The sequence below is a fragment of the Aethina tumida genome, chromosome 1, assembly GCF_024364675.1.
Source record: "Aethina tumida isolate Nest 87 chromosome 1, icAetTumi1.1, whole genome shotgun sequence".
Taxonomy (NCBI): domain Eukaryota; kingdom Metazoa; phylum Arthropoda; class Insecta; order Coleoptera; family Nitidulidae; genus Aethina; species Aethina tumida.
The window spans coordinates 64,636,131-64,659,100 of record NC_065435.1 but is presented as its reverse complement, the minus strand read 5'-3'; the positions used below and the strand labels follow the sequence as shown (position 1 = coordinate 64,659,100).

Below are 22,970 nucleotides of genomic sequence, written 5' to 3'. Positions count from 1 at the left end.
TCAAAATATTATTAAAATTAATAGAAAATAGCTATATAATTTCTTAAGAGTTAATAATTTAATTTAGATAGTATTTTGAAAATCAGAGAAAGGTTTCCCTCCAACCTCTCTAAAAGTTATTAAACTATTTTAATATAATATATTCTTATAAAAGTTGAATTTTGTGTATGGTCACATTAACATTAATAACATACTTAGTAAATCAGTATGGTTGTTAAATTTTTATACATATATTTTATATTACTTCATATAATTTTTATTAACCCTTCTATTAATTAAATAAATTTTCAAAAGATTCAAAATTCCACGCGGCTAAATTCTTTAAATTCTCTACTTTTGGCATATCTTGTAGATTACTTGGGTAAGGACTTTTAAAAAAGAAATCATGTTGCAAAGCCTAAAATAATAAATAGAATAAGATCGGTATTAACCAAATATGAACAATTTTATACCTCATTGGCTGTAAGTCTTTTGTTACCATCGTAAATTAAAATTTTTCCAATTAAATCCAAAGTGACGTCGTCAGCTGTAGGTATGATTTTATTCCAATCTTTACCATTACTTGGATAAAAAGCAATTTTATTGTAATCGGGAAGTTTTGTTAAACCGGGCCACGTTTTTTCATTCGGAGTTCCCAGAATACCTAGAACTATAGCCAATTGTTCAATATCCGTCTCTCCCTATATAAAAAGAAAAACTAAAATATTATAAAGGTATAAAATGGATTATTATAAATTACTTACTGGAAAAATTGGCTTTTTATTAATCATTTCGCCTAAAATACATCCAGCAGCCCACATATCTACTGAAGGGTTATAAATTCTAGAACCGTACAATAATTCAGGGGCCCTGTACCACCTTGTAGCTACTTGGTGGGAGTACTGCCTTTTCGGGTCCTTCTTATAAATTCTGGCTAGACCAAAATCGGCAATTCTTAACATACCCTCTTCACTAATCAAAAGATTAAATGGTTTGATATCCTTGAAAAAATGTAAAATAGAAAAAGTAACGAAAAGTAAACTCAATGATACCTTACTCTATGCATTACTTTGTGGTCATGCATATATGATATTCCACACAACAACATTTTCATGTAGGATTTAATTTGTCCCACATTTAATTTCATACCGCTTTTCAAAATGTCTCCCAAACTGCACGGGTGGTATTCCATCACTAAAATCACAGAGGTCCCCATCGCTAATACTTCCAATAATTTTACAATCTAGAAATAAAACAGAATTTAATTATTAATAATATTGTGATTGACATGTATTATTTATTTTATTATTAATACCCAAGAAAAGATTTTCAAATTTATGGAAGGGTGTCTACAAATTAAAGAACAATTAAAAAATGACCCACTTATACTCTTTTATTATGAGAAAATCTTTAATTTTACTAATCCAAAAATGGAATTTTGGAATTTCAACAATATACCGGGAATACCAGTTTGTACAGCAACTGAGACCGTACATCAGCTGCAAATGTGGACGGGATTAGAAATAAAAACTTTTTTAACTTTTTTGTTTATGATTCTATTTGAATAACCAAAGACTACAAAAAATATATATATGCACAAAAAGTTATTCATTATATGGAAAATACTCTGTGATCTAATTTCATAAGACTTTTTAGATTGGCCTATTGTTTTATATCTACTAAGTGTGGAGTGATCAGTTTATCTTAAAAACTCATAGCACAACCTGGGTCACGTTAAATGAAAAAATTCTGTTGTAAAACCTTCTTCAGAGGCACTTTTAAATGCGAAAATTCGTTTTATAAGTCAATCTTGAATATTTCTATTTTCGGGTAATTGTTTCAATAGTAAGGGAGCTGAGACATGCCTCTAGTCAATGAAAAAACTCCAAATACTGATACAAAAGAAGTTTCCTACTTACTACTTAGACGTGTATGTCTGGCGGATAACACTAAATATTAAAGAAAGGTAATTATACAAATTAAAACAAACTTTAAAATTTGTTTCAAGTATGCTTAAAATAATTATTAAACTAATAATTAACCCAAAAAAGTGACATGTTTTCACAGATATCTCCGCTAATCTGGATGAGAAAATTCAACACATACGAAATTTCGCAATGACGAGAAAATTAATTTAATACAACTAAAAACTCTACATAAATAATTTTGTTTAATTAATTAATTTTTATATTAACTCTTGTAATAATAAAATATGAAACAATAACCGATGATGACTAAAATATAAATATAAAACTTTTTATTTCCATAATTTATAATCTGTTATAAATGTATTGTTAATTCACAACTTTGTTGCTGTATTCATTCCATGAATATTTTACTTTTTAAATTGATTTACTTATAATTAAATAATTTTTTTTATAAGGTGTGAAATTTTTTGAACACACACTGAATGTTTTGGTGGTGCTGGTGTTACCAAGGTAATAGTGTCAGTTTCATTGTCAGTTACGTCAATTTGACAGAACTTCACAAAAAAATACATACATTTAAAATTAACTACTTACATATTTAGATTTAAGTGCCTTCAGTGCGCAAATCTCTCTCATGGTGTTCTTCGGCAGGCCTAGGTCAGAAAATATTGATATTTTCTTCAACGCCACTGTTGCGTTTGTCCTTTTGTCAAGGCCCTTATACACAAATCCATGCGCTCCTTCCCCAACTCTACCTAACAATTTATAATTATTCATTTCCAAGATTTAGTGAAACAATATTCATCGCAAATTTAACAATAGGAGGGACAACGTGTTTGTATAGGTCGTTGCCATAGAGATCCACTCATTCCTTCTGACCAGAGAGTAACCTACTAACTTCATTGCTCATTTAATGAAAGCACTGCTTAATATCAAACAAATATTCATATTTTATAATAATTTTTAATAATTTAATGTATAATAAATACACTTCATTGCATAATTGAATTTCTACTTTTCAATTATGCAATTTCACAATTCTGACCATCTGAGAACCTGCGGTAGATACTTTATATGTTATATGATATATTTAGTATATACCAATTATGTTTTTCTTATTTTAAATTTTGTTATAATTCAGAAAAACAGTTATTTCCAAGTTAGATCTATAATTTTACTTTATGACAACTTATGAATATGTTTATACACATACAAATTTATAGTGAAATAATTTTTCATTTTAAAAAGTAATAAAATAGGTAATTCAAATCATTAATAAAAAACATTATTTGTTCACATTACTTTAAAAAAAAATAGACAACAATTCTGAAGCCGGAAACCAATATGGCGCCACTAGAAGCGTCTAAATCGCTTTTTCAATGCACGTAGATAATTAATTAGACGAAAATTATACACCAAAACTATGGATTATAAGAATCAAAATTATTCAGATAAAGATATTTTTTTCGAAGTTGATAATAATCGTCTTCTAAAGAAAATAATGATATAGTAATAATAGTATTAATAGTAATTATTATTATATTTTTATTTTTATACCTTTACATGCTTGTGATTCCACGAAGAATGTGAGTGATTGTGGTAAAGGAAAGTTATGAAGAAATCATCGGAGGATATTCTAATAATATTGAAATCATATGTCGATGTGCTACGCCAACAGATTGTATGACTTTTTAAATATTTTATAATCCAGGATATACACAATATGTATTTAATTTCTCCAAAGCAAGAACTAAAAAGTCTGATCATTTTATTTAAAATAAATAAATTCTTAAATTTAAAACAAAATCAAAATATTTCATTTAATAGTTTACATTTTACATTCAAAACATGTTTTAGTAACATTAAATAAGAGATAATGGGAAATATCGTTTATAACTTTTTTGTTGTTTATAATATAACGGTGGTTTTACATTTGCAAGTACTTAATTTATTTCTCTTTAAATAATTTTACACTTCAAACTAAATGTATTGAAAATAAATAATTAAAAAAATTATTCATTTCATTTAAGATATTCCGTCCAATAAACAATAAAAAAATTCAAAATTCAACACAGATGCCATATTTTCAAAAAAAAATATCAATATGTCTTCCGGATTATCACGTGTTGGATTCATCACGTTGCAAAAACTTTTACATATACAGTAGATTTCTATTTGAAAAGTTTTACACAGCAAAAAACTTTATTTGGAGGCAATTTTAAAATAAAACAACAATTAAAATGCGGATTGTATATTTCTAAAATTTTAAAATTTCTACAGGTATAGTCAATTATTTATTTATTTACATGGTATATAATTATTAAAACCAAACCACGGTAAGTTTTAAAATCAAATAAAATATATAAATAAAAGTTATCAATGTATAAAACATAATTAATATTTGCAGTATGGTTTATAAGGTCTCCACACCTGAAATAAAAGAATACTCAGTTTAGTGATCTATAAACAAATAACAACGATTGTAGGGAAAAGTTAAAAAATATATATATCCGATACTCATTAGAGTCGCCACCAAAATTTAATTTTTCTTGGTGTTTCTTTTCCTTTGTCAATTTGGACATTTTTCTTAAAACACTACTTACTGATTTAACTGTTGCTACCGTTGAACATATAATACTAATAAAGTATATAGTTTAGGTATAAACTTGCATTCTCCAAAGGCCACCACATCTGAAATGAAATATCTTTTATCTAGCCTTCAAACAAATATTGTATTGCAACATTTAATTAGCACCTAAAAACTACTTACTGGCATGACCGCAGCCAACGTTGGTCCCAAGCACGAATAGCTGCAGTTCTGGTGACAGGAACCGTTCCTGCGGCACTTCCACATCTAACACATTGTTTGATCATTCGTGGTGTTCTGCCTAGGTACAGATGCCTAATGGAATCTACAGTTTGACCAGTGTGGATGTCATTAGAAGATGCCAAACACTCCGGTTCGTTGTTAAATTCCAACTGAAATTAATTTAATTTAAAATTAATTATTTATTGTACTATTGTTGAATAAATAGAGCATTCAAATTTAAATATGAAGATGATTGAAAGAAAATCGTTTTATCGGTAATTATTTTTTTAATAATAGGATGTTGAAAACTTACCTGCAGTGGAAGAATTTGTTGACTTAGCTGAGGACAAGCAAGAGCTATTTTATTACTGGTCTGCTGCAGTGGCTGAATTTGTACTTGACTTGGCAATAAGCAACATTCATCTGCAAATATAATTTATGATTTTAACCTCCGCATTGCACCCTAATTATATACACATATTCACAAATAATGTCTTTAAAAACTATTTAATAACGCAGACGATTCAATATTAGTCCCTTTGAAGTTTTATTTCAAAGGGGTTTGTAACTATGGCGTCTTGTGTAACAAACATATTCACTGAAGTAACGTGTGAAACTTTGTCAGAGACGTTTGCGATGAAATATTCGGTGGGGGAGACGGGTTCTTCTAACGGTAATTGATTTTTCTTTTCTTCTTCTATGAATGCTTCGATGTAACTGTAACGATTGGCGGCCATGATCAAATCTTGAAAAAATTCTTCGCGTGGTGTAAGAGTCGATTTTGGACGTTCTTTATGCTCAATCAGAACTTCTTTTTTTAATACTAAATGATCAGGGCGCTTACGTACTGATTGAATCGGGTTACTATCACAACAATCCTCATTTAAGATGTTTTCCTTTTCCTCTTTAATATCATCATACATGTGTACACTTTTCAATTCAATTTCTGAGTGCCGTAACATCTGAACTTCGACTGGGTTTTCCTTGATGATATAGTAAGGTTGGCCTCCATTTCGAGATTTTTTGTTCGATCGTTGCAACGCACACAGGATAAGTGATAACAAGAACACATAAACGACGAGAGCGGTGATCCAAAAGTACACAGGCCAGATATGCGGCCACTCTGGATCGTTTAAGAGAATGGCTGTATATAGAAGACGGCCAAAGATAAGCCAGTAAAACGTGGTGAAAAGTAGTATTGTTAATAGACAATGAAACAAATCCATGGTTCCAACTAGGAGTGTAACCAATAGACTACTGAAAAAGAAACCCGAAATCAACGCAGGAATGCAGGAACCGACAGTATCCGGTACCGATAATGGGAAACCGCGATTGATACGTGATTGTAAAAACAAGCGCTTCTTATCGCATGTAATTGAAGCGGCGGTTAGTACGATCGACGTACGGTATCGAAGAAATCAAAACGCGCGCTGTGGATTTCAGTTAAACTTTCTGTTACGGCTACCGAGGGACCAAAACAATGCGCCTGAAATAACTGTTAGTGTATTATGAAATAGCACATATCAAATATTCTCCGAAACCTGACAAAACTTCACATTTTTGGTAATATCTTTGTAAATATTTATTTACCATATCAATAGAGAATACAATTTTAAATTAAATAGTGCTTCCCTTCGAAATAAGAAAATTATTGGTATTTAATGTGATTATAATGATTCATGTTTCTTTTAAATATCCAAATATATAATGTTTTAATAAACAATGTAATCTTCTGTCTAAATTAAACAAAACTGCATCAACAACAGATCTTTTAAAACAGTAATAGAACTAAAACCACTAAATTTCTTGTGAATTAGTAAAACAAAATTACTAGGTCGGTACACCTTTGTTCAATAAAAAACTTTTTTGTCATGGTCCTACGCGTGTTAAATTGGATTGGAGTCTGGCGAATGCGAGGGTCATAGCACCTGAGTAATGTTATGATTTTGTAACTTAAGGTTGGGTATGTCCTCTACAAAAACGAAATCTGTTGTTGCAGTCCAGATAATATGAAAGAAACTGAATATTGTTTATTTTTATGTCTATTAAATAAACATAAATTTATAAAACTGACCTATAGAGCTGCAAATATTCAAATAATATTACTGATCAAAATTAAACCTACTGAGATATTTTTAAATTAAATTAATCTAAAAAATCCAGGCGTGAAGTGTATAAGACATATGGTAGTATTAATATTAGGTTAACAAGTACAATATATAGAATGTCTACTATAAAAGGGCCTGTTCAAAATAACAGTTCTTTATAATTTTTGAGCGATAAATTATTATTAGCCAACATTAATCAAAATAAAATAAAAATGAAAGTATAGAATACAAATAAAATTTAAAATTGAATTTTTCTTACCAATTAATGCATCATCTGGCTCATTAACATTCTGCACTAATCTACTGAGTAGTCTAAAAACTAAAGCAAGAACATCCAAAGTCCCATCCGATTTAATAAACACTGGCAAACAGGCTGGTCTCAACAATCCCCAGATTCTTATCAATACCAGCATCTCTCTCAACATGTTTAGAGCCTTCACATCTCTAAGCAATTCATATGATTTTCCTGGTGAAGGCCTACTGTCTGGCAGCTTAATCAGTAGGTTCAGTGCTAAATCTGCTACCCATTGAATTAATTGCTGAAGGCTTTGCAATGTAGACGGTTCTACTGTAAACTCTTTAGCTTCCAGATGCATTAGAACTTTATCTACGTCACTTTGGCCCTCTGCAATCACAGCTGAAAATGAAAATCGTTATTTTATATTAATTATATTATTATATTAATTACTGGCTAATGAATCTGCAGGGCTCTTTTCGTGACTGTTCATTTCACTTGGTCTTAACAAGCTTTTAAAGGCAGTGGATATACTGTGCAACATAAGGAAATTACTGAGGTCACTTGCTTTGTTTTGTCCCTGAGCTGTAAGCCTAAAAAATAAATCGGATTAAGAAAACAAATTAATGTTATAAATAAATGATTTTTACCTATACAGTGATATTTTTATACACAAATACTGTACATAGTAAAATTGTTGTAGAGAGCTGGGCTGTCTATTAAAACTCTCACTTAATCTGTCGCACAAAGCGTCAAGAAGTCCAGGCCTAAGTACCAGTAATAAATCTAACCAGTCTAATCCTGTCACTAAACAGTATTCCAAAATTGTGGTGCAATATGGAACACTTAATGGTTGTGAACTGTCTATTTGTGGAGGCAATCGGAATAAATGCAAGCTATCATCAGAGTCCACAATCAATAGAATGTTACCAAGCCAGGACATATCTATGTTGGAGATTTTGGTGTCTATCTTTTGATACTTTGCATTGGATTCTTCCAAATATCGAGGCATCATTGAAAGTTTTGTGTTAGCTATAGGTTTGAGCGAGTCCCTACACAGACAATGTATGGTGTTGTCTGCATAGGTAACCACTATATACCCACTTGACAAACTATTTACAAGACTTAGTTTACTAGTTGATAATGACGTCACTTTGCTATTGTATTGAAAGTGGCATTGATATTGCCATAACTAAAACAAATAATATTTTAAAATTGTTTAAATTTGTTTACATGAACTTACCACAGTGGTATAAAATTGTGGAGAGTCAGAATTCCCCAAGGATTTATGAACAGGCACAGCCTTCTCTCTAAGTTCCCACACCTGCAGGCAACTTAATTTGTCACTACTTGCTGACACAACCAGCGAATCAGCATCTTCTCTCATTATCCATTTTATTTGGTTAACTGTACAACGCTTGTCCCTTGTTAACTGATCCACTAAATAAGGATAATTAATAAAAACAATTCATTTGACATTTTCATTTAACTTACTGATAGCTTCCTTCGGTGCCTCAAAAAGGTAAAAACTTAATAAACATTCACTTTGGATCTCACACTTATCGTCATTTTTTTTCACAGATACCTTGTAACACTGAATAGGCATCACTGGATTTCCACTGCTCACAGCAATTAAAAAATGACCATCTAAAATAACATTACATAAGATATTTTGAAAATGGTTTAATATGACTTTTGTTTACTTTTTCCATAGCAAATATCTGCTGTTTTGACAAAAATTCTTGTGTGTCCTAAGCTTTCTGTTGCAATAATCATTGGAGTTTGACTTGTTGTTTGTGGCAAAAGTACAGCTGCTAACATTCCAGTAGTTGTCAAAAGTAAGGCTCCAGTTGCTGGCCTCCCTCCAAATTGTTTCACAGAACATGCAAACTTTACTTGTTGGAATTTGTCTACATAGGATATGTTATCTTTCTTTTCTGAATTTAAGCATACCTAAATACATTTTCTTATTTTAGTTAATGAACATATATTTACATGTACTATCTTACCCTTTTTCCTGAATGAAAAAATGCAGCAGACAAAATATGCTCTCCCTGTAGAGTAGTTTGTAGTACTAAGCTCCATTCATTTAGAATATGCTCTTTTGTCTTATAAATCCTAACATTTCCATTTTCATCACCTATTAATAGTAATTCACCTGTGAAGTCCCATTGTAAAACTGTTACTGGTGATGAGTTGCCTAGAATTCTAAAATACACTCAGTAATTGAACAAATTAAAACTTTCTATGAATGATGTAAAGATTACCTTTGATTGACAAAATATATATTTTTGTTTACATATTAGATATCTAACAACGATATCTAATAATTTACACTTAAGTAACTATTACATTAAAACCAGATGTTTTTTTAAAGTTCAAATATCCTATTAGGATATATAATTTTCTTTCTATATATAATTAACATTTTCTTGGAAAATAATATCTAACAGTTGTAAAAATAAATATTTTAACAAAATAAGGAAGTATAATTTTCCTTCTGGTATACCACAGTATAATAACGTGTGTAATAAATTACACATACAAACAGTAAATAATAAAATTAAAATTAAACTTACTTGTGTACTTGCCAGGGACTATTTAAATCAGCTACATACACATTGGAACTCCAACACAACGCATTTCCTTCTTCCAAATTACTTTCTGTACTAAATGCAACAACATTGGTACTAGATATAGAACATACTATAGATTTTTCTAATCTAAAAATTAATTAAAGTAAGTACAATAAAAATCATATTAATGTTAATATTACTTGTTGAATATGTTCTGTTTGGAAGAATTGACGGATTTTACTGGTTTTTTACTTATGGTAAATATATGATCCATTTTTAAACTACACTTAATTTAGTTTATTCATTTATAAATATTAAAAAGACATCACAACATATATATCTGGAAGCTCGTTCAAAACATAAACTGACACATAACCTCAACATGCAACATTTGACAGTGCGTGCTTGGTATTACTGATTGTGTCTAAATACATACTAGGTATATACATTAAACTAGGTAACAAAGGACGTAAATTAAATAACGATTAAATTTTATTACGTAAATGATTTAATAAAATTATGGGAAGCGGTAAATTTAAAAATAATTTACAATTTCACAGCTAAAAGAGATTTTTAGTCGTGTTTTGGCGCCTTCAGCACCAACGTAGTTACAAAAAACCACTAAATTTGAAGTTTTTGTTGTCGTTAAAAACACTTCAACTTGTGCACCGCTGGTTTTAATTGTAGTGTATAAAATATAAATATGTTTTAAATATATTATATAATTTATATTTTATAGTGACGATGGGCGATAACAAGGAAAACCAAATGGAGAACAGTGTTACAAATATAAAATTACTTCCATGTGCTACTTCTACAGCAATGAAAAAGAAAAAAAATCCAGTAAATGCACATGATGATTTGGAAGACTCCTTGGGACTCTTAAATCTAAGTAATACATCTAGTCTTAGCGGATTTAAGGTTTTAGGTGATAACAATGACATTGGAAGGAATCTTGAAACACAAAGGGCCCTAGCTGAACAGTCATTACAGAGATTATCTGAGATTCCATCAAAATTTTTAAGGTCAAAAGATGTTTCTGACTCGATCAGCGAGAATTTGGCTGGTAGTACAATCAATGAAAGTGACTTGTTGAACAGTTTAGACAATTATTCAAACCCTAGATCATCAATAGCTTCACTTCCTGTTGATAAATATGAAAAAAGTATATTAGGAAAAGCACTTTCTGAATTGTCATTTAAAATAAGCAAACCACAATATTCATTAGATGACCTGATGAAGGACTTGAATCTCTCAATGGCCACCAGTGATGCTAACAGTGAAATGTTTAGGCCAGCAGCTGAAGTAAAATCTGAGTTGTTGGCCAATGAAATGTCATGGAGGAAGAAAAATGAGATACCTTATAAAGAAGAAAGCTTTACATCATTTGCTGTACCTCAGGAAGAAAAATATTCTATGGGTGAGTTTTTTAAACAGAAATCAAGTAGTTTTGCTGACTTGCAAGGATGTGTTAGCCCAAAAAGAGGACAACCAGTTACACTTTTACCAGAAGAATCGAGCATGTTACAGAAAACAAAAATGTCCAGTAAGAGTGTACCTCAAGATATATCTGTGAATTCTAATAGCAATAAAGTACTTAAATTAGATAATAGAATTGGAAAAACATTTACTCAGGCTAATAAAACTGATACCATTGAATCAAAAACTTCAATATCTCAAATAAAGGATTTGCTGGCAAATTCACATACACCCACTAAGATTATAAATTTACTGCTTACACCTCCAGATCTAATTGATGAATCAGAGATGAACATTCAAATAAGTAAAAATTCTTCTTACACTAGTAATTATTCTGAAAATGCTGCTATTAATCAAATTGTAAATGCTACTAACAAACAGACAGTCCCGAACAAACCATCAAGGACTGAAATTGCTTCAATTAATAACTCTGATGAGGGTGGTGTATCGCCAAAATTAGGCAGATCTTCCAGTCTGTCAAGTCTTACAGATGGTAAGCTTCCACTGGAATCTACAACCTTTGAGTTAATTTGGGGTTGTGTGAAGGTGGATAAGTCTGAAACTAAGGAATTCCTGATCAGAAATAAGTCATCAAAAGTATTAAGGATTCAAATACACATTACTGGACCAAATTTCAAAATTAGGAAGGACATCATGAGTGAATCAGATACATTAAGTGCTGCAAAATTGGTGCTTCATGGCTATGAATCTAGACAGATCCTCGTCACATTTTCACCTACAAAAAACGGTGCCGCTTTTGAGGAATTAAGATTTACTTCTCTTGATTTTCCAGAGCAACAGTCAAAAAAGCAATCTATCAAATTGTTTGGGTATGGTGGATATATCAATGTGGATGTTGTAAACATACCAAAGGATTTGTCTTCAAAATATTTAATTAACCTGGGGACCATAAATAAAAATATTATTGTTCAGACATTTTTGGTTAAGAATACTGGTAATTTAGCAGCTTTTTGTCATATGCAGTATAGAAGTAAACATATGACATTGTTTTCAAATGTAATGATATCTCCAAATTTCTTTTCTTTAATGCCTAATGAATCAAAAGAGATTACAGTGTCTTATGAACCTTCCATGAATGATCATAAGTCCCTTCAGACTTTAAAAGGTGTGGTTCATGAATTAGGTAGTATTAAATTGCTTTTTGGTGCAGAAGTAAATAGAGCTAGGCTAAGGAGATTATGTAATAAAGCAACAGAGCTACAAATAAAAGTGGATCCTCAATATAAAATTCTAATTGAGAAACTTCAGGATGAAGTTATACCAAATGATGTTTCGAAGTTACGAGATGCACTAAATTCCATAGATGATATTGGTCAGACATTCAAAAGTCATGAAATCGTCGTAATCTTAGAACAAGATCCTGATCAAACAATAATGCCTCAAATGCATGATGAATCTGATTTGTTCACGACTTTATGTGCTGACAGTACTACAGATTGCTCCACCACTAAGGATATTTGTAAATTAGAACCCGAAGTTTTAATACTTTCGCCGCCTGTGAAGACTGAAGATACTTTGTTTTTGATATCAGAAAATAATAAAATTCTGCATTATGAAGCCCAGTCTAACCCTTCAGGACTGGAAATATCACCTAAAATCGGAAAATTATTACCTGGCGAGACTATAATTTTGCGTGTAAAATATTCTAAATGTTTGTCTCAAAAACAGTCCTATAAGGTTATAATATATGTAGATAATGCTGTTTTAGAAGCTCAAGTTAAAGTTTTTTATATTTCTAAGAAATAATATGTGTGTTGTATACAATTTTTATTACTTAATTTTTATTTTTTTACATGTGTTTTATGCAATTATTTTTTTATTTATTATGTGTTATAGATATTAAAAAACAACTCTTACAAGTATATGCTGTTTTATTTTTGTTTAACTAATTTAATATTTACAGTGGTGGCCAGAGAAATAGCACACATTGCTATTATTTTGTTCAGTACCCTTTGTTCGTTATAACTGCCTGTATACGGCGAGTTACGTCCACGTCTCTTCAGTACAAAACTCTTCTAAATTTGATGGTTTTTTGAGTTTTAATCGAGACTTCATGGTCGTTCAATAAGTTTTCAATTGAATTTAGATCCGAACTGACCGATCGAAAACTTCAACATTTTTTAACCAATTGTGAACAAATTTGAGCGATAGTTCGGATCTTTATAATCTATAAAAATCCATGCCAAGAAAGGAACCCTAAATCATAACGCTTCCTCCACCATGTTTCAAAGTTTTTATAATATATCTAGTCTAAACTTTTTTTTGAATATTCTTCTGTGATACCATTGGTTTCTTTATTGAAATACGTCTTTGCTAGTTTTGTTCATTCAGTAGTCGTATGGTTGCTCTACTAGACACATTGATATTATATTAATTTTTTATTTACCTAGAAGGCCAAGGAGAATTTTGTTTACTGATTCTTCTAATATGTCTGTCCATAAAAGGATTGTTTTTTGTTTGGTCATTTTCTTGTATTTTTAAGTGAGTGTGTTATTTCATATTTGTTAATAATATTGAAAACATCACAGTTCATTTGGGTTATCTTTAAGATGTATGACAAAGAGGTAAAAAATGTATAGAATATTGAAATATTATATTTACTGCGCAAACTTTATTTTCATTATTATCTTACAAAATGTTTAATTTTAAATTTTATTTATCTGGCTACCACTCTATTTAAGAATCCGTAAACTTATGTAGAATACTGAAAAATATTATGTCATTAAGCAACTAAATTTTCTCTTCAATTTCATCTTTTACACATATTCGTATTTCCGTCTAGTAAATTTTCAATAATTTTTTCAATAAAAAAACTAACGTTAATGTATTAACTGTTTATTTGTGTTTAATATAGCACATAATTACAAAAATAGTTGTTTTAGTGACTAAATTTTAAAATAATACAACTATCTTAATTTATATAAAACATTTCTACAGGATCCAAATTCATAATAAGTAATTTGGTAACAAAATAATTTTAAACATATTTTCTATACTTTAGATATAAGTACCTTACCCATAATTTACAAAATTAAAAGGTTGTTATTTACAAAGTTTTACAAAGTATTGTTAAGTCCTAATATAGCACCAGTATTCAATGATTAGCGATTGATAATCAGTACATTGAATCCTAAATTAAAGGTTAGATAAATAACAGCGTTTATAAAGCTCAGTAGTTAATTCTAGAACGAATTCAACTTCCCTTTCACTAGGTTCCCGCACATAATGAAAGAGAAGTTCAATTAAAATAATAAGGCACATTTTTTCAATATTAAAACTAAAAATCTGACAATAGGTTCTCGGTCGCAATTTAACCATATATTAAATTTGAGAGAACATTTTTTTTTTGCTACAGCAGATGGCACTTGGGTTAATCAGTTAAAGATTGATGCCGCTTTGTTAAAAGAAATAGTGAATCACAGTCGTTGGGCACTGGCGGAATGTTTGGGTTTCTTGGACATCTTGAACCAGCCTGCGGACTTTTCTGGATCTCTTGGCATAGAAACCGACCTTGATATATCTCTCTCGTCTCTGCTCCTGCCCGATCTGCTATTGCTTCCGAGAGACTCTACTGACAGGCTTTTAGAAGCTATTTTTTTCTCATCTCTATCGCCCCTGGAGTAACGCGAGTTCTCGCGTGGTAATTTATCTTTTTTCTTGTATAAAGTGGAACTAGAACCTTTGGATAAGTCGCCGTTGGACTTTCTGAAGTTCTGCGAAGCCAAATTTTCTTTACTCTTGGACTTTCTGGTGAGGGTGCTCATATTTTGGTTACGTTTGGTTTCTTGGGCTTTCTTCTTGAGCGTGGACGAGTTCTCCTTTCGACTAGATCCGTTCTTAGTTATTTTTTGCTCGTATTTTCCATTTTTGACTTGTTGTTTTGGGTATTGAGTGTAATCTATATCCATTGCCTCACGGTAATGTCTGGGTTTCCAGGGCGCCAACACTGAGAATGAACGACTGAGCGTTTTCTCCTGATGTTGAATTCTACTTGAACTGTTCGATGCCAGTTCTTCTCTCGATGCAGCCCGTCTACCGTTCCGTAAATATCCTGGTCCCGGAATGTCTCCAACTTAAACAATAATTGCAATTATTATTTATACTACTAGAAAATATATAAAAAAATATATGAATTTAAAAATTAAATTACCTGTAGCTGCATGCAGATATACTATGCTTCTCTGTGACTGCTGACTGCTATCACCTTCCGTGGAACTCTCTACTGAGCTCACCTCATTCTTTCTTCTCCTGTTCCTGTCCTCCCTACCTTTCGTATCCTCCCTAACTCTATGATTCGGTGACATTGGAGGTTTCAGGCTGCTTTTAACACATTCAGCTTCGGTAATGTTGGTCATCGACTTATGGCTCGTTTTCTTTGCACCCAGGTCAGGGGAGCGTAACTCTTCTGAAATATTGTGCAAATCGCGGGTGGACTGACTTCGAACACGGTCACGGCCTAAAATCCCTGGCCGATGTTTATGAGTAGAGCGGTGACGAGTGCTGTCGTTCGATTCGATATCTGTGTCGCCGAAGAACCTCAGGTTCTTTGTCGGCGTCGGTTTTAGCGGCGAGTCTTCTTCGGTGCTTGTCAGGTTACCGTCCCTTTCGTCCTGCACATTAAAACAAACATATATTAAGTGAACAGGTACATAAGATTTGTATTACAAAGACAAGTTGCACTTTCAATGGCAACAACAGTTTTACTCAATGACAAGGTCAAAACATAAAATAACTTTATCAATTTATTCATAAATATTGCACCAAAGTTTGTAGTAAACTGAGGCTTGTTGTGGAGAGCAATATTTGTTTTTAACTTTAATGCTGATTTCGGAGAGTCCTGTTACTATTTATTAATCTAATCCTCATTTTTACTACATAATATATTTATAACTTTCAATTCAGTTGTCTTCATAGGTAATATTGAATAATTACAAAAATCGTAATGGTCTATAGAAGTATGCACCACCAATAAATAAATAAATAAACAAATAGATGTTGATTAGAAGTTTCAGCCATTTTTAAATTACACAAATAATTTTTGCGTTAATTTAGAAAAGTTATTTGATCAGTTCTGTAACCCAATTTGACCTATGGTGTAATGTGTCTTATCGTGTAGCCCGTACACAAGAGTCAAGTTTTTAATACTGTCTCGTCTTATTTTACTGGGGCACAGCTAATTCCTTTTTAAGTATCCTGTATATATAAAAAAATGATATAAGAAAAATTTATATATTTCAATTAATTATTGTTAATGGATTTAAACTGCGTAGAACATAGAAACCTAAAGTGGTCGATTCCATGTCCGGTTTATGGAGAATGATTCACTCACCTTTTTGGTCTTTTTGCGGGACAGCCTGTCCAGCGATTTGAACCAGCTTCCGTGGGTGGTTTCCGCCGGTTTTTCATTTCGCTGTGCCGTAGTTTCACGCGTAGGACTCGGGCTCGGCGTCGACAAACGTCTCCTGTTGCTGTAATCGTAGCTCTGCAACAAAACCAAGTAACAGTTAATCAAAACTGTTTATCAAATGCTTTTTTGCAGTTAGTTGAGATTTTGACCGATAAGGAGTATCTATGTAATTTTTAAAACTTTTGTTGATTTCATTATTTTTCAATTTTTCCATAATTCAAGTCATGACTTACCAGGAAAAAGTTTGGCTTAACAAGACATTCAGTTATTAAATAAACTACTATAATAATATGAATGTATCAAGTGGCGAAATAGTGTATTTCAAAAGGTGCTAATCGAATAGATGTATAAAAATATTAACAATAAAATAGGCTCTGAAAAAATGTGGAAGATACAGTTTAAACTTAAGTATTTCCCATATTTTGTATTAAAATTTTGTTGTACCTCTTCAATAAAGTAGTGGTAACACGATCTATCATATATATTTCGTTCCTTGTTTTAGCTCAACCATTAGGGAGACTAATCACAATAAAATTGACAGATTTTGTGATTGATCTTTCAAAGATTTTTTCAGAAACATACACAAAAATTGTTCCCAACCGATTTGATTCGAGAATTGAAAACCTCGAGTCCTCGAAGTTCCAACTTATCGAAGTTCGACGATAATTATCATAGTTTCTGTTTGTCCCGCTCTAAATGATATTTAACAACCTGTAACTGATTAATTGCAAGTAGCTGTACACAATACGACCCAATTTGTGGCAAGGACATCAGTCCGGTTTTTTTTCACTGATCGTTGATAAGCAAAACATTAATATTCTCACAACGTCGTTCGGAGACCTGAGATGTTGCCATTAAAAATTCTTTACGAAATTTCGCGTTACGTAATCTAGCGCTATAATTTATACATGTACAATGAAAAGAAACATAAATCTCTCCATACAAATGCGGATAGATATGAATGTAAATGCTCTTCCTTAAATAGTAATTTTAATTAATAAGCAAAGTGTAATGTTGCAAAATGTCGTTGTCACAGTGCGATCGTGAAAAGAACTTCACGGTCAGACGATCTCGGTAATTTGCGAATCGGTAATGATCTTTTTTATATTCCTTTTGGTGATCCGGCGTTTCTTGTTTGGCAGTTGTGGCGCCAAGGTTTTATTATGCTCTCTCAGATTTTGAATAATGTTGTAAATATGTATTGTTTATAAATGAGATATTTTGACTCTAGTGGAGGGTCTTTTCTACACCGCCTACGCTATTCTTAAAATAAAGTGAAGACGAAAATTAGAAGAATATTAATTATAAAAGATTTTGAATTTTTCGCTTTTGTGCTTCGCGTAAAAGTCTGCGTATAAAAATAACTGGTATCAAAAACGTTTAAGTTACATCATTTTAAGCAATTTCCGTAGTCACACACCAGAATTATAAAATAGAATATTTACTAACAGGTTATCATTTTTGATTCGAAACGATTGCCAATAATTATACAACGCTCCTGTACAAAATATTAAAATAATTTTATAATATGACATCTATGTACAATAGAAGGTGAAAATTAAGTAAAGAAAGAAATTTTCTCTCATCTGATAATATTTTTTTATAACAAGCATAAATAAAATGTTAAAAATAATTTTTCTGGTATAAAATTTTCCGTAGAATGCGAAAATGTTTTTAAAAGTTTTTAAAATATCCACAAAAGGAGTATTTGTGCAAGTTGCAGTACATGAATGGGAACACACATTGGTGTTTTTGGGGAATTTATTATAATATATTATAATAAATAATAATAATAATAATTATAGAGGAAACATAGATGATTTTAAACCAGAGAAATTGAATATAAATTTTTTATACGCCGTTTTCTACATTTTCTAAATTTCAAAACTTGATGGTATGGGAGGCTCTTTTACAAATATTTTGGAGAAATAGACATATTTAATACCTTAAATCAAATGAAAAATTTCATCTCCATTTTTTCATATTTTAGTTTTTTTACTAAATTAAAATATTTGAATATAAAAGTTATATTCTTTGTTTCTACAGAGAATATTATTAATTTTTTTGAACTTCTTATAATCAGTTTTTCTTAGAACTCACCAGCTCCAATAATACCTCATTTCCAGGGTAATAAGATTTTGTTGAATATGTTTATTTTTAAGTTTTAAATTAGAAGTAATGTAGATGAGAATGTGCAAAATGTAATTTTTAAGGACATTTTTACACCTATAACATGGTAATTTTAAAAATACTAACTTATTCCTTACATAAATGGAAAAACTGTGATAAAATATTGAAATGCAAGGCTACCGGCAGTTTTTTATTGGGTTGAGATCTAAAAAAAGAATATTTAAGACAACATAAATCTATTTGGTTCTGTAGAAGCTAGATTAGCAATATGAACTTTCTTTAAACTCTTTTCTTAGTATTCTGATCTTGTTCTAAAAGATACTAGACTTAAAGATAAATAGAACTGGAGAATTTGGTAAATTTAATGAGAAATTGATATAATTTTGCTTTATTTACAGTAAAAAATAAAGAAAATATACGAAAAACAAAACAATGTACAACAATCAGAATCAAGTAAATAAAGTATTTGTTTTCCATAATTCTTAATGCTTGAGAATCTATTGATCTATCGTAATTATAAAAATACCATTGTTATGGAGTCAATTATGTGTTAAAATGATTGTCAATTTACAATTTAATAAAAAGAATTAAAGATACCTCTTTAAAAGGTCAATAAAGGCCTGTATTCCATTTTTCATATTAAAACCATTAACATTTTCGAATTTTATGCAAAATTTCAGAAAACATAGTTCATTTCCTCGAGATGTGATTTTTCTTGTGAAAATGAATTTAATTAATATGTAAATTGTGGTTCTGATCAAATAAGCCAGTTATTTCTACAAATATTGACAACCGAAAAAAATGTGTTAACATACAATTAATATTTCAGCAGCAGATTTATAACATCTTGTATTTGTTGTAGAAATGAAAAAAAGAAAAAGAAAAAAAAAAAAAAAAAAAAATAATAAAGGGATAGAGCGGAAAATATTCTAATCTGACCGATTATGAATTAATCACGATTTTGTTTTGTACTGATCGGATCGGTCTCCTTTACACACACACACACTCACACATATGTCCTCAGAGTGGTCTGGATCTATGCGCTCATTACGCAGAAGAGAAAGAAGTAAGTCCCTGTCTCGAGTGGTTTTCCTCGGGGCCGGGACACGGTGCGCTTTTGTCTACTCGTTCTTTATAACGTTCTCCCGCTGTATATTGCCGTATAATGAACCGCCGCCGCCACCACATTCTAACAAATACCACTCGGGGAAATTTATAAGTGCGCCCGGTGCAGGGGAGAATTCTCCGAGTCGCCGGTCCATTGTCGATGCAATCAAGTATTCAAATGCCTTCGAACATACATAATTACGGTGCTGTGTGGACAACTGTGTTATTGCACTTAATTTCATAAGGATGGTACTCCCGACTTTTTTTTTTTGTTTTTAATTCTTTGTGTTCTTTGTTTGGGAAATTGCCACAGATTATATTAGGTCTCTCCAAATTCAACAATGCGTTTAACATTATTATGTTGTTAAAAACACTTAACTTAATGGCTGTACAATATTAGTTTGCAGAAAGAAATAATGAATTGTTAATATATTATATGGTGCAAGTAAATATAATGAGAATGTTCACAGTTAGTACTGTCATGGCTTTCTTTTCTGTTAAAGTTGGTGGACCAGTCAGAACTGCAACTGTTCGGAGAAGACTTGGAGAAGCATATTAAATGGATCTAGGTCGCTAAAGAAACTGACTTACTAAGATAAAATCTAGTTTAGAATGGATTTTAGTTGTTTCAGGATTTTTAGGAAAGCTTTTTTCATGTTTATTAAAATTTTAAACAATATTATCTATAAATCTGCAATTAAACTTTGATTTACATAAAAAGTATAGCATAAAGTACACATACTTCAGGTGTTTGGTACACGCGGAACTCTAGTTAAGAAGCCTATGAAGTAGCTCAATTATGCATTTGCGAAAAACGGTATTGAAAACTCTCCCTTTAAGAAAAGTTTCTGATGACTCACACCTGGAGGAAGTAAAAGTTCAACAAGGTAATGCTCCATGCGACATATCAGCTATCAAGGATTTATTTAAGGATAATCAAATTAATTAATTAAGTAATTAATTAATCTACATCTTACAAAGAAGGTCACCCTTAAAAACTATCGGATGTAATAAATGAATAAAGATTCAAATGATGTTTTCTACATCATTCGGCACAGGTCTATTATATGACAGAGTCAAAAAATGAGAAGAGAGTAATAGATAAAATAATTTTAATAGTCAGCATCCGGTCAGGAGCACTTTAATTTATAAATTTATATACAGAAATTGAATTTATTTAATTCACAACACGTGTTTTATGGTAGAACACAAACGACACTCTTAATATACCCATTAACATTTATAGTTCCCACAAATATAACTTAGAAAAAACAACATGCTATCATCGAAACATTCACCTCCGATAATTATACAAAAAATGATAATTTGGCAGATCGAACATCTTTTGTTTTCACGTGTGACCTCGGCCAAAGTGATTTTCGGGTCACCGCTTAACTCTTTTGTTGCTTGATCTGACAGCGGTAAAGATTAAATGGTATATCATACCGGAAATTATTATGATTAATAGTTTTTTATTCATAAATAAAAGTAGTAAAAAATTATTCTGTACAATGATGACAACAAACCTATTTATTATCCTTCTTTTTCTTCAATGTGGGTAAACGGACTTTAATGAAACACCTAATCAGTCATCACATTTACAATTCAAGAAGGGTACGCGATCAAAATCATCAATACCTACACCAGTTTTTTATCTGAGGTTTAGAAGCAATTTAAACTGGAGAAAAGTGGCAATGGCATTCATCATATCGCATTTTTGCTGATGTTGAAGAGTTATTCTGTAACATTACTTTAATAAAGAGGTATGGATGATTGATTTATTTCGTCTAATGTAATGAAAATCAATGGCTCTCTTCAATAAAATACAGTACGCTCTCAGAATCACTTATGCACTTCTAATAAATAACATATTAATTCCTGCTTGAATCAAACAACGCCGTAATCGATTGTTTTTAACGACTATCTTTTTTTGCAAACGGCAACGCCACTGAACGATAGGAATCCTGGAATTAATATACGACACGGCGCTCTCTTTATCATTTGGAAGTTATACATTAGTGCATATGCGATGTTAAATTTATGCTACCGTGAGAATTGCGAACGACGCCAGACTTCGGACACGTTAGTTCGAAGTAAGTATGTTTTTAACTGGACTTTATGTTATTGATCAATACTAGTTCACCAAGAACCACCCAGGCACTATATGTGCCCAGGTTTACTTTAATTGGGCGTTCTAACCATAATTACACCAATCTGTAATGCAGTATATAAATTGTATGGCTGTGCGCGTTACCCAAGGACGCAATGGAGTCAATAACTAAGTCACATTGGTACGTCAAATAAAGAGAATTTAGCATGAATGTAAATTCCCAATATACTGGGTGATTCATCTAACAGATTCATTAGAAGTTTATGAATTATAAGAGAAATCTATCCGATGGTTGCTTCAATAAATGCAATGGAACTCGATAAATCTTATTGCATTTTTGAATTCTGAACATACTGCTTTTTAAGTCGATCTTCTACCTTCATTTGTTTTTGAGATATTTAATTTTCTCTCATGGAGTGACATACTAAAATGCATTTGCAATGGTATTGTTGAAAAGCTCATGCTTAATATACCTATTAATAAAAGTGTATACTATCAGAAGCCATTAATTAATTTCAAAATAACAGTGTTTGATTTTCCATTAACTCTTACTTACATACTTTAAATGCTTTCTTATTTCAAATAGAAGCTCCATAAAATTTTACATCATTCGACGCAGAATTATATTCTTTATTGGTATCTTCAGGCAATGTTATACATAAAATGAAAATTTACAGAGATGTACAGGATGTTTAGTGTTTTCGTTTACGTTTTTACTACTTCAAATGGTAATAACTTTTTTATTTCAAAATCATAAAATTTTCATTCGATGTATTATTCGACTAGAGAATTAGTATATTTATTTCTAAAATTAATATTTACAGAAATGTTACTAGAAATGTCACAATGATTTAAAAAAAATAGGATAAATTTATAATACACACGAGTCGAGAGGTTTTTCAAACTTTTAATAATATTAATTAATATTTAACCACAGGGTATGCTACAACATAAAATTATTGAAATTAAACATGAAATACATAATGATATGATACGAGATATCCAATTAAATATTTTGGAATCCATTAATAGCTCTTTATAGGATAATTTTTATTAGCATCTGTATCTGTATTAAAAAGAA

General features: G+C 30.9%; 4 protein-coding genes across 7 annotated transcripts in view; 1 reads left to right on the top strand and 3 right to left on the bottom strand.

Moving 5' to 3' along the window:
* Nucleotides 1-233: 233 nt before the first annotated feature.
* LOC109609243 (cyclin-dependent kinase 20-like) lies at nucleotides 234-2,740 on the bottom strand. The gene is made up of 5 exons (XM_020025879.2): nucleotides 2,502-2,740; nucleotides 1,037-1,222; nucleotides 744-980; nucleotides 453-680; nucleotides 234-397 (listed from the first exon to the last, which is right to left on the bottom strand). The coding sequence occupies exons 1-5, from the start codon at nucleotides 2,682-2,684 to the stop codon at nucleotides 272-274; spliced, it is 960 nt and encodes a 319-aa protein (XP_019881438.2). The 5' UTR covers nucleotides 2,685-2,740; the 3' UTR covers nucleotides 234-271.
* A 1,402-nt stretch (nucleotides 2,741-4,142) lies between these two features.
* LOC109609242 (mediator of RNA polymerase II transcription subunit 16) lies at nucleotides 4,143-10,012 on the bottom strand. Of its 2 annotated transcripts, none has more exons than XM_020025878.2 (13): nucleotides 9,836-10,012; nucleotides 9,639-9,782; nucleotides 9,069-9,267; nucleotides 8,763-9,012; nucleotides 8,554-8,706; nucleotides 8,303-8,499; nucleotides 7,710-8,251; nucleotides 7,513-7,652; nucleotides 7,084-7,461; nucleotides 5,030-5,139; nucleotides 4,678-4,886; nucleotides 4,511-4,598; nucleotides 4,143-4,337 (listed from the first exon to the last, which is right to left on the bottom strand). In XM_020025878.2, exons 1-12 carry the CDS (start codon nucleotides 9,907-9,909, stop codon nucleotides 4,562-4,564), a joined length of 2,433 nt encoding a protein of 810 aa, XP_019881437.1. In that variant the 5' UTR covers nucleotides 9,910-10,012; the 3' UTR covers nucleotides 4,143-4,337; nucleotides 4,511-4,561. The 2 variants fall into 2 exon arrangements, with proteins under 2 accessions (XP_019881437.1, XP_049826759.1); XM_049970802.1 differs by having other exon boundaries at nucleotides 8,306-8,499.
* Nucleotides 10,013-10,285: 273 nt separating this feature from the next.
* LOC109609198 (uncharacterized) lies at nucleotides 10,286-12,997 on the top strand. Its single transcript, XM_020025830.2, has 2 exons — nucleotides 10,286-10,318; nucleotides 10,375-12,997. The coding sequence occupies exon 2, from the start codon at nucleotides 10,380-10,382 to the stop codon at nucleotides 12,879-12,881; it is 2,502 nt and encodes an 833-aa protein (XP_019881389.1). The 5' UTR covers nucleotides 10,286-10,318; nucleotides 10,375-10,379; the 3' UTR covers nucleotides 12,882-12,997.
* Nucleotides 12,998-13,954: 957 nt separating this feature from the next.
* Nucleotides 13,955-22,970, bottom strand: part of LOC109609226 (uncharacterized) — a 138,803-nt gene continuing 129,787 nt past the window's right edge. For all 3 annotated transcript variants that reach the window (XM_049961992.1, XM_049961994.1, XM_049961993.1), the window contains 3 exons: nucleotides 16,465-16,617; nucleotides 15,286-15,745; nucleotides 13,955-15,207 (listed from right to left, as the gene is read on the bottom strand). In XM_049961992.1, the coding sequence (XP_049817949.1) occupies nucleotides 14,552-15,207; nucleotides 15,286-15,745; nucleotides 16,465-16,617 (1,269 nt within the window). In that variant the 3' untranslated portion in view covers nucleotides 13,955-14,551. The remainder of the gene's footprint in view (nucleotides 15,208-15,285; nucleotides 15,746-16,464; nucleotides 16,618-22,970) is intronic.

Coding starts and splice junctions, on each gene's coding strand:
- LOC109609243 (XM_020025879.2), bottom strand. CDS start 2,684: ATGAATAATTATAAATTGTTAGGTAGAGTTGGGGAAGGAGCGCATGGA. Junction 1,223..2,501: donor AGGCACTTAAATCTAAATAT/GTAAGTAGTTAA, acceptor TTTTATTTCTAG/ATTGTAAAATTATTGGAAGT. Junction 681..743: donor ATAAAAAGCCAATTTTTCCA/GTAAGTAATTTA, acceptor CTTTTTATATAG/GGAGAGACGGATATTGAACA.
- LOC109609198 (XM_020025830.2), top strand. CDS start 10,380: ATGGGCGATAACAAGGAAAACCAAATGGAGAACAGTGTTACAAATATA.
- LOC109609242 (XM_020025878.2), bottom strand. CDS start 9,909: ATGGATCATATATTTACCATAAGTAAAAAACCAGTAAAATCCGTCAAT. Junction 9,783..9,835: donor AAACAGAACATATTCAACAA/GTAATATTAACA, acceptor ATTAATTTTTAG/ATTAGAAAAATCTATAGTAT. Junction 8,707..8,762: donor AGATATTTGCTATGGAAAAA/GTAAACAAAAGT, acceptor ATGTTATTTTAG/ATGGTCATTTTTTAATTGCT.